We start from the raw sequence: 12,264 nt of genomic DNA, 5'->3' as shown, positions 1-12,264 counted from the left end.
ATGATCACGGTGATGAGAACAATCATCAAGATGGGAACCAAGACTATAATGAGTGTAAAAACTATGTTGTGGATGTTGTTGCAATTACGATCGAAGTGTTAGAAAATTCAAAGACCAACAAAATGCAAAAGAAATTGAATGCGGCAGATTTATAGAAAAATAAAGTTGTTTTTTTATTTATTTTAGTTTTGTCTATGATGTTAAACATGTAATTGATAGGCAATTGTGGGCTGGGATAATTCTATTGGGCTCAAAAAGGGAATGGTCCATGATGGAACGCCCCGAACCAAGTAATGTCGGGCAAGCGCCAAAGTAGAGTGAGTTTCCCGAAGCACCCGAAGTTGTGTTCGTTTCCTGATTGAGCTTGAGTTTGAAATCTTTAATTTGTCCAAATAACTTATGTGGTCTATGAGGTGTCTGGGAAGTAGCGGCCTAGAAATACCAATGAATGAGGAAAACCTTCTCTCCCACAATTTGAGGGAAAATGAGTGTTCTCTGTTCCACGTTTCTGTTCGTGGAAATAAGGAAACCAGTTTCTAGCTGTCTATTTCAGGCTCAAGGAGTCTCTATACATATCCCAATTCCATAATTGGGAAAAATATCCACTAATTCGGAGGAAAACTTAAAATATCATGCACTCCCTACGTGAGTAGATTATTCCTCCCAAATATCGTTCTTTAGCAAATACAATCGAAATCCACCATGGGGCCCTTGTAAAACTAATCTGGTCCATACCTACATTATCGTCACAAATCGTTTTAACCGCCGTCCCCAAGATGGTGCAGACACAAGGTGCCACATCTGTCAGTAGTAGCTCTGGCAACGGTTACCATGTCATAGTAGAAATACAAGTTGTTATGGAAGAATTATGCGGCCACAACAGAAGGTCGAATTTCTTGAGGAAATTGAAGTCCCGGAACCCCAGCCTCTTTCGGAAGAAATTTGGGGAACCCCATGCTAGAAAATTTCAAACTCCTCTCACAGAAATAATTTGACGAAAGGAGCGACTCTCGGAGGTGTAACACCCTTCTAAACCCCGCGGAAATTTTAACAAAAATCAGAGTAAAACATGAAAAAAGGTATTACAACTCCAATAAAATAAACAAATATTCATGTCATGCCATAAAGGAACGATAAACCAAAAATTATTCAGGTAGCATGTTAACACAGCGGAATATTCTTAACAACTGAATAATCAAACATCTGGAGTCGGAGACTCATAATTCAACCATAAACCATAAACAAAACAGGAGTTTATCAGCCAATTCTAAAATAACGTTCCCAGTGTTACACGACTAGAGCATGACACAGACGCACTGACTCTAACGAACTACTTGACGAGTTAATCCTCACCAAGTACACAAGCTACTCCTTACTCTGAAAAAATAACAACAGTAAGGGTGAGTTTCATTCGCATTAACAAATGTTATAGGAATATAAACAATACAACTTCATCCCTACATTATTCACCCAAATCAATTATATTCAGATAATATAGCAACATTCATCAAATATAGTCGTTCATATCAGAATACACACAATTATAACATTGGACAACTCCCATTCATGTTACAATTATACACAACAACCTAATGCAATGCAACTAAATGCATGTGGTACCAAACATGGGATAACCCATCTCACCGATCCACCACCATAAAGATTCGGCTACTTCTCTCACTAATTCCACACGATGGGAATTAGCTACCGCTGTCCCACCACCATAAGGGATACATCCCACAACATGATTAAGAAATGCATGCATCAACCACGACATGCTCATCATTAACATCCACCAACAATTCATAATCACTCATGTCACAACATACAAGCATAATAATATCACAACCATTTGATATTCACCACAACATAATACATTTAACACAACAATATATTATCATCTCAGCAATCGTACCAGCTAAAACACCGCATAGCATGTTCATACCATTACTCAATCTACTACCAAATACCAATTCGCAAAAACCAACAAAATGATTTTTAAGTTATAATCCCCTAATATACATCATAAATTAGGGAATTAATTCATCTATCAGGTCCTCGAAAACGGCGTACAAAAAGAATTAACGGTTCAAAAGTTACGGACATTTAAAATAAATATTTTTCAAAAAGCTTCAGTGGTAACCGGTTACCTAAATGATGTAACCGGTTACATCACTGACACTAACCTTTATTTTTCAATTTCGCTCAGTGGTAACCGGTTACCTGAATGATGTAACAGGTTACATCATCGCGAAATGCAGTTCTTCGCCTATTTGAGACCATGTAATCGGTTACCTCCCTCATGTAACCGGTTACATTACTGATATAGCAGAAAAATCACTTTTCTGCAGCACTTCATTCATCCCAAGTGCGAACCCAATCATACCAAAATGTCCAAAATCTCATCACAGCACGAAAATGCAAATTTACACATACTTCTAACATGTCCTAACATCAATATCCAACATCAAACATCATAAATTGAACCTAAATTCAACAAAACCCCAAAACCCCAAACACCGACATATAACCCAATTCAGAGTCCTAACATACGAACTCAATCGAATCATTCATAATACCCATAATAGAGGTTAATGAGAAGAATCCCCCTTTACCTCGATGTCAAATTCTTGGATGCTCTTGCTCTTCGCCCAATTTCACGTTCAATCTTCTCTTCTCCTTTTTGGTTCTCTTTTCACCAAAATCTCCCTCTTTTCTATTTTATGAAAAATATAACCTTAGTTTAGAAAAAGGCTTTGCAACTGACACACCCCCCAATTGCTACTTGCGACACTGGTCCATTAGCCTCATTAATCCATATTTCTCAAATAATTCAATTAATTCTAATATTTAATAAAAAATTAATTAAATTAAATAAAAAAAATTATGGGGTGTTTAAGGAGGCATGTCACCTCCTTCAACACCTACATGGTTACCATTGCTGCCCAATGACTTCTTGAAGTGAAAGATACTCTCTAGAACCTTCAAGGATGTTGCACTAAGGTGGAAGATGAACTAGCCACATTGTCAATTCCTAGTTATCAGAATCTTGTGAAGAAATTAACCCACCAGTTTTCGGCGAGCAAGCACCTAAAGGTATCAACCACAAGTGTGTTCAACATTCTCTAAGGGTCCTCATAGTCATAGAGAGGGTATCTTGATAGTTTTAATGAGGAGACAATTAAAGCAATATACCCAAACAAAGAGTTGTTTCTAGGGGAATTTTATAACAGTTTGAGGGTTGAGCACTCCAATGAGTCCCTCGCCCAAAAGTCATTCGCCTCAACGGCAAAATTCATGGCATAAACCAAATGTTATGTTAAAGGCGAGGAGAGTAATGCATAAAAAAGGATAAAGACATCAGGGAACGAACTTCCGACATCCCTGATATATCGAAGCAATAACAGTCACTACACCTCGCTTGTAAGAGATCGAGCGACTTTCAAGCGCGGTGAAAGACCCACTGAGAACTTCATACCGCCGCACTCTGGCCATGAAAAAATATGGTGTGAAGTCTTGCACACTCGTGGATTTCCACCTCTGTCAACTCTCACGTCTGCTATTATGGGGCCTGATCCTAATAGATGTTCTAAGTATCATAAGATAAAGAGTCATCAAATGGAGGATTGTTACCATTTGAAAAAAGAGATTTAATGACTCATTCAAGAACATCATTTAAAGAAGTACGTCTGAGGTGTTCCCCAATAGTGGCAGATCCAAGCCTCAAGGGTGAGATTCACATGTAAACCCCAAATCTAGAAAGGACGAAGATCAAGGGGACATACTATTGAATTATTTTGGAATTTCAAGATTGCAACACATTTTAATTAGTATCAAGTAAATTGTGTGATAAAGGTAATATAGAATATTGTAATTCCTCTATGGGAAAGGTCATTTAAATTTTGGAAACAATTTTTTTCTATCAAAATTTTGATTATATAAAGGACTTGGCCATAGAAGTATTCATACATGTTATCTTTGATGATCTAACCCCTTCTATGTTAGAGGTAGAAGTTGTTTACCGTGCAGTTATCCTAGAAGATAAAGATCAAGAAATGAATTAAATTCAAACTAAATATATTCAAAATGGAGAAGCAAATATAGCTCATCAAGATCTTTCTAAAGATTGAAGGGTTGCTAAAGTCCATCATATCGAGAATGTAATTAGAGATATTTTTAAAGGAGTTACAACTCGACACTTTCTTAGTAAGACATGTAACTGTTTGCCTTTTGTTTCTCAAAAGAAAGTTGATGAGGCTCTCATCAATGAAAATTATTTCCTACTTAACTATACCTCTCTTTGTTCCTATTTTCACCTCTTTATTAGGAAACACATTCCTTTTAAATGTGGTCGATGTACTTGTGCTATTTATCTATTTTTGTTTTCCTCTTTTTTTGACAATGCCAATAGGGGAGAAATATGCTCTCAGGAAGAGCAGACTATACTCACTATGTTTGTAAGGAGGTAATTTACCAGTCCAATCTTTTATCTATGCTTGTCTGTTCATCCACTTTCCTCAGAGATGCGTTGTCATCGTCAAAAATTGGTAGAATGTGGAACTATGTTCTTGTAGGTACAACTATCTGCAAATGATCATGATGGTTTTGATGATGACAACGCCTAATGTCAAGTGGAGTTTGTTGGAGTCCTTGAGGATCTCTGATCAAGCAACCTCTGACAGTATCTATCAAAGAAGCTATATAAAGCTGCATCAGTTAAAAAAAACAAGTCCTAGATGAAATATTGAATCAATGATGAATTAAGCATGAGAACTTGAAGCTTCAAGGTTGTGAAAGAGAGGAAGTGTGAAAGCTTACTTTGTCATGTGTCTGAGTGACAGTGTATTGTAAAAGTATAAGAGTAACTCCTAAGATCCTAAGTAAACTCTCATCCATATATTCAAATGATTTTTAAGCCTTTCTCATTTTATAAAATCACCTAAAAATATTTTATGCACATACCTAATTGGTTACTAGTTTGGTTAAACTTTGAGGAGTGATTTTTGCACTACATAATAGATTAACACACTATAGTTAATCGATTAACTCTTTTGTAACACCTCATGATTTTTTAAATAAATTTATATAGGAGTTGACTATCCACTCCCTCACTCATAGAAGCAGTTGCTACTCCCTAAAAGTCTAAGATCTTATATAAATGCCTTCTAATACTAATAAGGGATCTGATTCATTACACAAAGATACTATATAATGAGTTTGATACTATATAATGAGTTTTTCACCTTCATGTGAGATAACTCTTACCTCTTAATAAACTCTAAAGACATCTTGACAATCCTTAATTTGTTATAAATTTAATTATGAGCTTAAATTATTTAATTAATAAACATCAAAACGTTAATTTTTTAATTTAAAATTTAATTTCTAAAATCAACAAAATCAAATTCGAAAATTGCATATTTAAAAACATGAAATCAGATCGAGTGACAAAAAAATAGACCAAAATGACTCTTTCACACAGAGAGAGAGATGACGTGGAAACATTTGATTGGATGACACACGTTGCAAAGAGAGAACTCTTTATACAAAATCGTGTTCTTCTTCTTCTTCTTCCTTCCGCAGATTCAGACAGATAGAAGAAAAAAAATGGCGAAGCCCTTATTCATTGCTCTAACTATCTTCCTTTTCATCTTCAATCTCGTCCCTTCTTACGCACTCTACGGTTCTTCCTCCCCCGTTCTTCAGCTCACTCCTGCCAACTTCAATAAAAAGGTTCGAATCGTGAAATTCTGCATCTTTTAAGTTGAAAACCAATTCGGCATTTTGTATTTGATTCTGGATATTTGAATCGTTTTACGTAGGAATTTCTTCTGCTGTTTGATGATTTTGTTTTTGTTTTCATTGATCTTAGTGTATAGAAATGCTTGATTTGTTCAGTTTTGGCTTTAGTCCAAGAATTTGTTTAGATACAATTCGGATTTGTGTGATATATATCAAATCTGTTTGATCATCAGAAAAAAATTACTGACACTTTTGAATTCAATGCCTTTATAGAAATGTTTTATGCTGTCAATAAATCGTGGTCATTATATCATTAACAATGTTTGACTTTAAACATATATAACTACTTGTATAGTCTTCAATGTAGCACCGATAGTACTGAAAAAATATGAGTCAGTTTTGGTGTCCTAATCCGATAATGACACTTGTAATTACGTGGAAGTTATTTTTTTTTCAAATTATTTCCAGTGTTGACGTGTCAGTATCGGTGTCTTGTTTCTGGTGTTTGTATTTCATAGGTCTTCATTGCGTCTCTAGATCTTATTATGCTAACATTGTATCTAAATCAAACTCAAAACAATTTATAACTTATGTGAATTATTTGGTTTTATCTTTTGTTATAGAAATAAGTTATACATAAGCACTTAATTGAGATGGTTATCCAACCAAGGTTGTCAAGACGGGGATCTTGCATAAGATCAGGAGGGGATAGTAAGATCTTGAAACATAAGATTGTTACTAAGATCAGAAGATTTTACCCAATTATTTTTGTAAGCTCGAGAGGGGGTAGCAAGATCGTAAACATAAACATAAAATCGTAACAAAAATTGGAAGATATTACTAAAACTAAAAATAATACTATATATTTGAAGTTTTTTTACATGATATTTTGGTAGGCAAGTGTATTCTAGGGGAATGGTCTATACCAAACCGTAATTGTTGCGCCTCAACATCTTCTCATCCTTCGGGGCTTGTAATGGCGGTGGCCATAAAACTGCGGGGCCGGAATTGGCCAACATCGCACATAATCAATGGTTTTACGATTTTTTTTTCACAATTTGTCTACAACACACGATTCTACTTAAGATCGGAATCATTGGGGGTGAGTGAGATCACAAAATTACAAGATTTTAAGATAGAGATTGAGATCTTGACAACCTTGGTTATCCAAACAGTCTTTTTATGATATGATGAATACCAGCCCCTCCCCAAGAAAATAAGATTTTTTATTTTTATGAGTTAGCTTTTTCTTTGCGTTATCTAGTTTGTAATCTATCAGGTTTTTATGGGTGCTATTTTATTAATGTCAGGTTTTGAATTCAAATGGAGTTGTTCTTGTTGAATTCTTTGCTCCTTGGTGTGGACACTGTAAGGCTCTGACTCCTATATGGGAGAAGGCAGCTACTGTATTAAAGGGTGTGGTTACTGTGGCAGCACTTGACGCTGATGCTCACCAGGCTCTGGCTCAGGTTTTTCATTCTTCGCTTTCTTCGTTTTTCGGATTTGTATTTGAATTTTTAATGAAAACTGTTAAAGGAAGACTATGCTACACATGTTGTTTTCTTCTTGCATTTAGCCTTTTTGAATATGAATTGTATTATTATATAGTGCTTCGCTTCTATAATATGTACACTTGAAATGCCTTTTTTGGACCAAACATGATGCAAAGCATGATATTGAGCCTGTTTAGATTCATTTATTCAAGTTTATTTACTTGCATAAGTATTCGTGACACTGCTTTGGAAACTTAATGAAACAACATATGACATGCTGTAATGTCCATAAGCTCTCTTTTTAGCTTATGAAATCAGTTCGATTTTATTTTTTCTTTTTAAGGAACAACTTATTTATCAGCACTAATATGATAAGCGGTTGATTAAGCTTATTATCCACATTGAGCCAAATGTTCTCCTGGAACTGTTTTAAATATATGGCATATGATTAATTGGATGCCATCATTTTGATCATTTCAAATAGAAGATTGTTTGATTGTTTTAAGGCATATCCATGGTCCAACCATGCTAGTCATTGTATACGTAAATATTTCCCTTCCTTTCTTTCAAAATCTACCCTTTTTATGTAAACAACAACAACCAAGCTTTGTTCCACTAATTGGAGTAAGCTACATGGGTAAAATTTCTCCGTAATATTTTATGAATCTAAGACCATGTTTCTATCCAATTCGTCAATCTCAAAATCTTTCTTAATAGTTTCTCTCAATAGTTTCTCTACCTCTAGTTGTTTGACTACTTTCCATTTAATCTGCTCTCCTTAAAATTACAACAGAATCTACAAGTTTTCTCTCTACAACCCCAAATCACCTAAACCTATTTTCAACCATCTTTTCTACTACAGGTGTTACCGTTTCTATGTAAAGCAACCAAAAAAAATATTACCTAGGCAAATTAGAATATGTTCGTTGAGATCATTTCTCTTGCTTTCTCTTTACAAGACATTTGTTATTGTTTGCATAACGAAATATTTATTCATGTAGTTCTTGTAAGTTTAATTCTTCAGTTATGATTGACATGTTAAGACTATTTTCTTCATTTTCTAAATTATAACTTTATATTGCAAAATTTGAAAAGAAAAAAAATAAAAAGATTTTTATGTGTCTCTGCCTAATTCCCTGCAGGAATATGGTATTAAAGGATTTCCAACTATTAAAGTGTTTGCACCTGGAAAACCACCAGTAGATTACCAAGGAGCCAGAGATGTCAAACCCATCGCTGAATTTGCACTTCAACAGGTTTGTTTGAATCTCTTCTGAGGTGTTTTAACTTTTTCCCCAAAAGTTTCAGTCAAATATTTCTAACATGTATAGTGAGTATTACATTTTGGATTCAGTAGATAGATGCCTTCTTTTTGTGGAAAACAAACCAATTTGTTGTAATTGTATGAAAATTTGAATGACTATAAACAAATGAGAATCTGATCAATAACTCGAAAGGAAAATTCTTTTACACATCACTTGGTAGTGTACATAATTTCAACATAGTATGCTTATAGTTCATCTGCATGTACAGGTAAAGGTTCTTTTGAAGGAACGATTAAGTGGAAAAGCAACAGGGGGATCAAATGAGAAAAAGGAAACCAGTACTTCTTCGGTAGAATTGAACTCTAGTAACTTTGATGAATTGGTTATCAAAAGCAAAGAACTTTGGATTGTAGAATTTTTCGCACCTTGGTGAGCACTTCCTATATTTCGAGAGTTCAATTTTAAATATCATTATATATTGCCTGACTGATCATGTAATTTTACTTTTGCATTTGCAGTTCTAAATCTAATTACAATTTTTTTTCCTTTTTATTTCTCAAAGGTGTGGACATTGTAAAAAATTAGCTCCTGAGTGGAAAAGAGCGTCAAATAATTTGAAAGGGAAGGTTAAACTCGGTCATGTTGATTGTGATGCTGATAAGGTAAGCTTATACACCTCATAGCCAATACAAATTAATTCTAGTGTTGCCAACAGTACTAAGTGTTCTCAAATAGCACCAATTACAGTCTAGCATAGCGGAATTTGAACAAACTGCTATTTTATCCGCGATTGCCAACACTGATTAATACTCAAAATTCCATTGGCTTTGGTCAAGATGACCTCTGTCTGTCTTTTAATCTTCCTTTCAATTTATATTATTCTGATAACATGTGTTTTTGGTCAGTCTCTAATGAGCAGGTTCAATGTTCAAGGATTCCCAACAATATTGGTATTTGGAGCAGATAAAGATACTCCAGTTCCTTATGAGGGTGCAAGAACTGCCTCAGCTATCGAATCATTCGCATTGGAGCAGCTCGAAACAAATGTTGCCCCACCAGAAGTGACAGAGCTATATAGTGCAGTAAGTGTTTGCTTTCCTGCAAACTTTACTTGTTGTCACTAATTTGCCACGGAGAATATAAAATAAAAACATATGAGTATCTGTCTATAGGATATTTTGGAAGAGAAATGTGGTTCTGCAGCTATCTGTTTTGTTGCCTTCCTTCCCGACATTTTGGATTCCAAGGCTGAGGGGAGGAACAAGTACCTTCAACAGTTATTAACAGTTGCAGAGAAGTTTAAAAGGAGTCCTTACAGGCAAGTAAAACTAAAATTTTGCTTACAGTTCATACTTTAGAATAACTGTGACTCTGAGTTAATCTTTCATGTTTAACTGTGAATACAAACTGGTTTTACACCGCTCTGCATTTTGCGGTTTGCAAAGTCAACTTACATTACAATATCACTTTCACTGACCATACATCTCTAGAAAACTCTTCAACCAATCTTTGTTGATGAATTCTTAACAGTTTTATTGAATTTTTGTGTCTTGAACAGCTACGTGTGGGTAGCCGCTGGTAAGCAGCCAGATCTTGAGCAGAATGTTGGTGTTGGTGGGTATGGTTATCCAGCTTTAGTGGCCTTGAACATTAAGAAAGCTGTTTATGCTCCTCTCAAGAGTGCTTTTGAACTTGACCAAATTATGTAAGAATATTCTTCTAATGTTATGCTAAATAGTAACAATTTAACTAAAATGCACAAGTACTTGAATATTGTTGATTTGTTTTTGGCAGAGAATTTGTGAAAGAAGCTGGACGCGGTGGCAAAGGAAACTTGCCCTTGGGAGGTACTCCTACCATTGTAAAGACAGAACCATGGGATGGAAAAGATGGAGAAATAATTGAAGAGGATGAGTTTTCTCTTGAAGAACTCATGGGAGAAGATGCCTCAAGCAAAGATGAACTATAATGAATCAGAAAGGGAATGATACGAAATTAGTGTTTGTCATTACCAATTTTATGCTATAGGAAATGATAATATGTAGAATATTTAAAGAGAAATGTGTAACTTATGATGATTGACTAGCTGTTTTTGGGTTTTTTAGTGATGAGTGATCTTTTGAGGAACATCATTTGTCATTCAGTGGTACAACATTTGTGAGGAAAATGTTAACCATGTTTTGATATTTTCTGTCTCATTAATGATCAATTGAACATTAGTTAACCAAGTACAACCTTCACATTATAAAAATAACAACAGAAACTGACTTAAGCACGCCATTTTTTATGAAATAATGATGATATGGATTATTGGTGTGTATTAGAGGTTCTAACACAAAATAGCATGTTTTCAATGGCAAATTTTTTCTAGATTCCTAACTGCTGCATCAACCTTTCTCTTCTACTTTTTCCTTCTCCTTTTGCTTCAACGGGAAAAATTTTCTTTAGTTAATAATTGATTTAGATTTAGATTATTGATGTTAAGAATGTTGGTACAAGTGACTTGTTTATATGAGATGAAGACATGGATCATGGTATCAGTGATCATGAAGATAGTGACAATGGAAAAGATGATTTCAATAATGAAAATGGGAGTAAGAAAAATGCATTGGATGGTGTAGTTCTTCCAAGAGAAATGTTAGAAGATTCAAAGAAGAACAACGAATTAAAAAAGAAATTAAATGTTGAGATGATTGTAGAAAAAATTAAATTGCTTTGTATTGTTGATTTTGATGTTGAACATGTATTTGATCATTAAATGTAATTGTTGATATTGTATTTGACTAATGTAAGTCCCTAATGCAGTTGAAGAATGTATATTTGGTTGACATTTTTGTTGAAGAATACCCTTCCACATGTGTGCTTAGAAATCAATGTATCCACCTTAAATGTTGTGGTTCTTATAACTCTACTACACAACTCATTGTAGTTTTTTTTTTTTTTGGTTTATCACCCCCGGTATAATCCGGTTCGGATACCAGTTCTGGTATCAAGTGGGTCTAGCCCCCTCCCGATCGCAGTTGCGGAGGATCGAAACGTGGTTCTCCCTACCAAGTCCAGCGCCAATCACCACTAGATCAACTAACGATTGATGTAGTTACTTTTATTTTTATGTTCTCTACTGTGTGATTTTATGTGTTACGCATGTTAAAGCATTCTAAGGTTTTGATGATAACAACAGAATAAAGTAGAGTTAATCATAAATATCGTGAGACAAAAATTATAAAAAAAAAATGATCAAATTCTAGTGTTAAAAGCAAAACAAAACAAATCAAATTAAGTTTAAAGATCAACATCGAAAGAAATTGAAAATGTGAAAGCTTGATTAATCTTGCACTGACTTTTTAGTCTTTCTGATTAACAATATCTGAAATAAATAAGAGTAAGTATTGATGTACTAAGAATATGCGCACATGCACTAAAACCTTTTAATTCTCTTCATCTATTTCATATTTCTTCTAAAAAAATCAATCATATCGATTAAGAAGTAATTCTGACCAATTAAAAAAGTAAAACTCGTTCTCTAATTGGTTAGAGATTTATGTTAATCGATTAAGGAGGGAGTTCACTTCCTAATCGATTAGGAAGTCAATTAATCGATTACAAAACAAACTTGAATTAGGGTTTCCTATTTTAGCACAGTCTAATCGATTAACGTCGCAATCTAGTCGATTAAAGAGCAATTAATGCTCAGGGATGGTTGTCTTTTTTAGCAAAAATTCTTTTCTTATATAGAGGAGTGATGTGTTCACTTCTAAAGCATA

The 12,264-nt window shown here is 34.4% G+C and overlaps 1 protein-coding gene across 1 annotated transcript; it reads left to right on the top strand.

Annotated features, from left to right (window-relative positions):
- Positions 1 to 5,519: 5,519 nt before the first annotated feature.
- LOC131621089 (protein disulfide isomerase-like 2-3) lies at positions 5,520 to 10,728 on the top strand. Its single transcript, XM_058892298.1, has 9 exons — positions 5,520 to 5,733; positions 7,053 to 7,211; positions 8,378 to 8,491; positions 8,769 to 8,929; positions 9,063 to 9,162; positions 9,406 to 9,582; positions 9,673 to 9,818; positions 10,059 to 10,205; positions 10,295 to 10,728. Exons 1-9 carry the CDS (start codon positions 5,608 to 5,610, stop codon positions 10,467 to 10,469), a joined length of 1,305 nt encoding a protein of 434 aa, XP_058748281.1. The 5' UTR covers positions 5,520 to 5,607; the 3' UTR covers positions 10,470 to 10,728.
- Positions 10,729 to 12,264: the final 1,536 nt, after the last annotated feature.

The sequence above is a fragment of the Vicia villosa genome, linkage group LG7 (assembly GCF_029867415.1).
Source record: "Vicia villosa cultivar HV-30 ecotype Madison, WI linkage group LG7, Vvil1.0, whole genome shotgun sequence".
Taxonomy (NCBI): domain Eukaryota; kingdom Viridiplantae; phylum Streptophyta; class Magnoliopsida; order Fabales; family Fabaceae; genus Vicia; species Vicia villosa.
Note: the sequence above shows the minus strand (reverse complement) of the source record. Positions and strands in the feature narration are given on the sequence as shown.

Coding starts and splice junctions, on each gene's coding strand:
- LOC131621089 (XM_058892298.1), top strand. CDS start 5,608: ATGGCGAAGCCCTTATTCATTGCTCTAACTATCTTCCTTTTCATCTTC. Junction 7,212..8,377: donor CTCACCAGGCTCTGGCTCAG/GTTTTTCATTCT, acceptor AATTCCCTGCAG/GAATATGGTATTAAAGGATT. Junction 8,492..8,768: donor CTGAATTTGCACTTCAACAG/GTTTGTTTGAAT, acceptor CTGCATGTACAG/GTAAAGGTTCTTTTGAAGGA.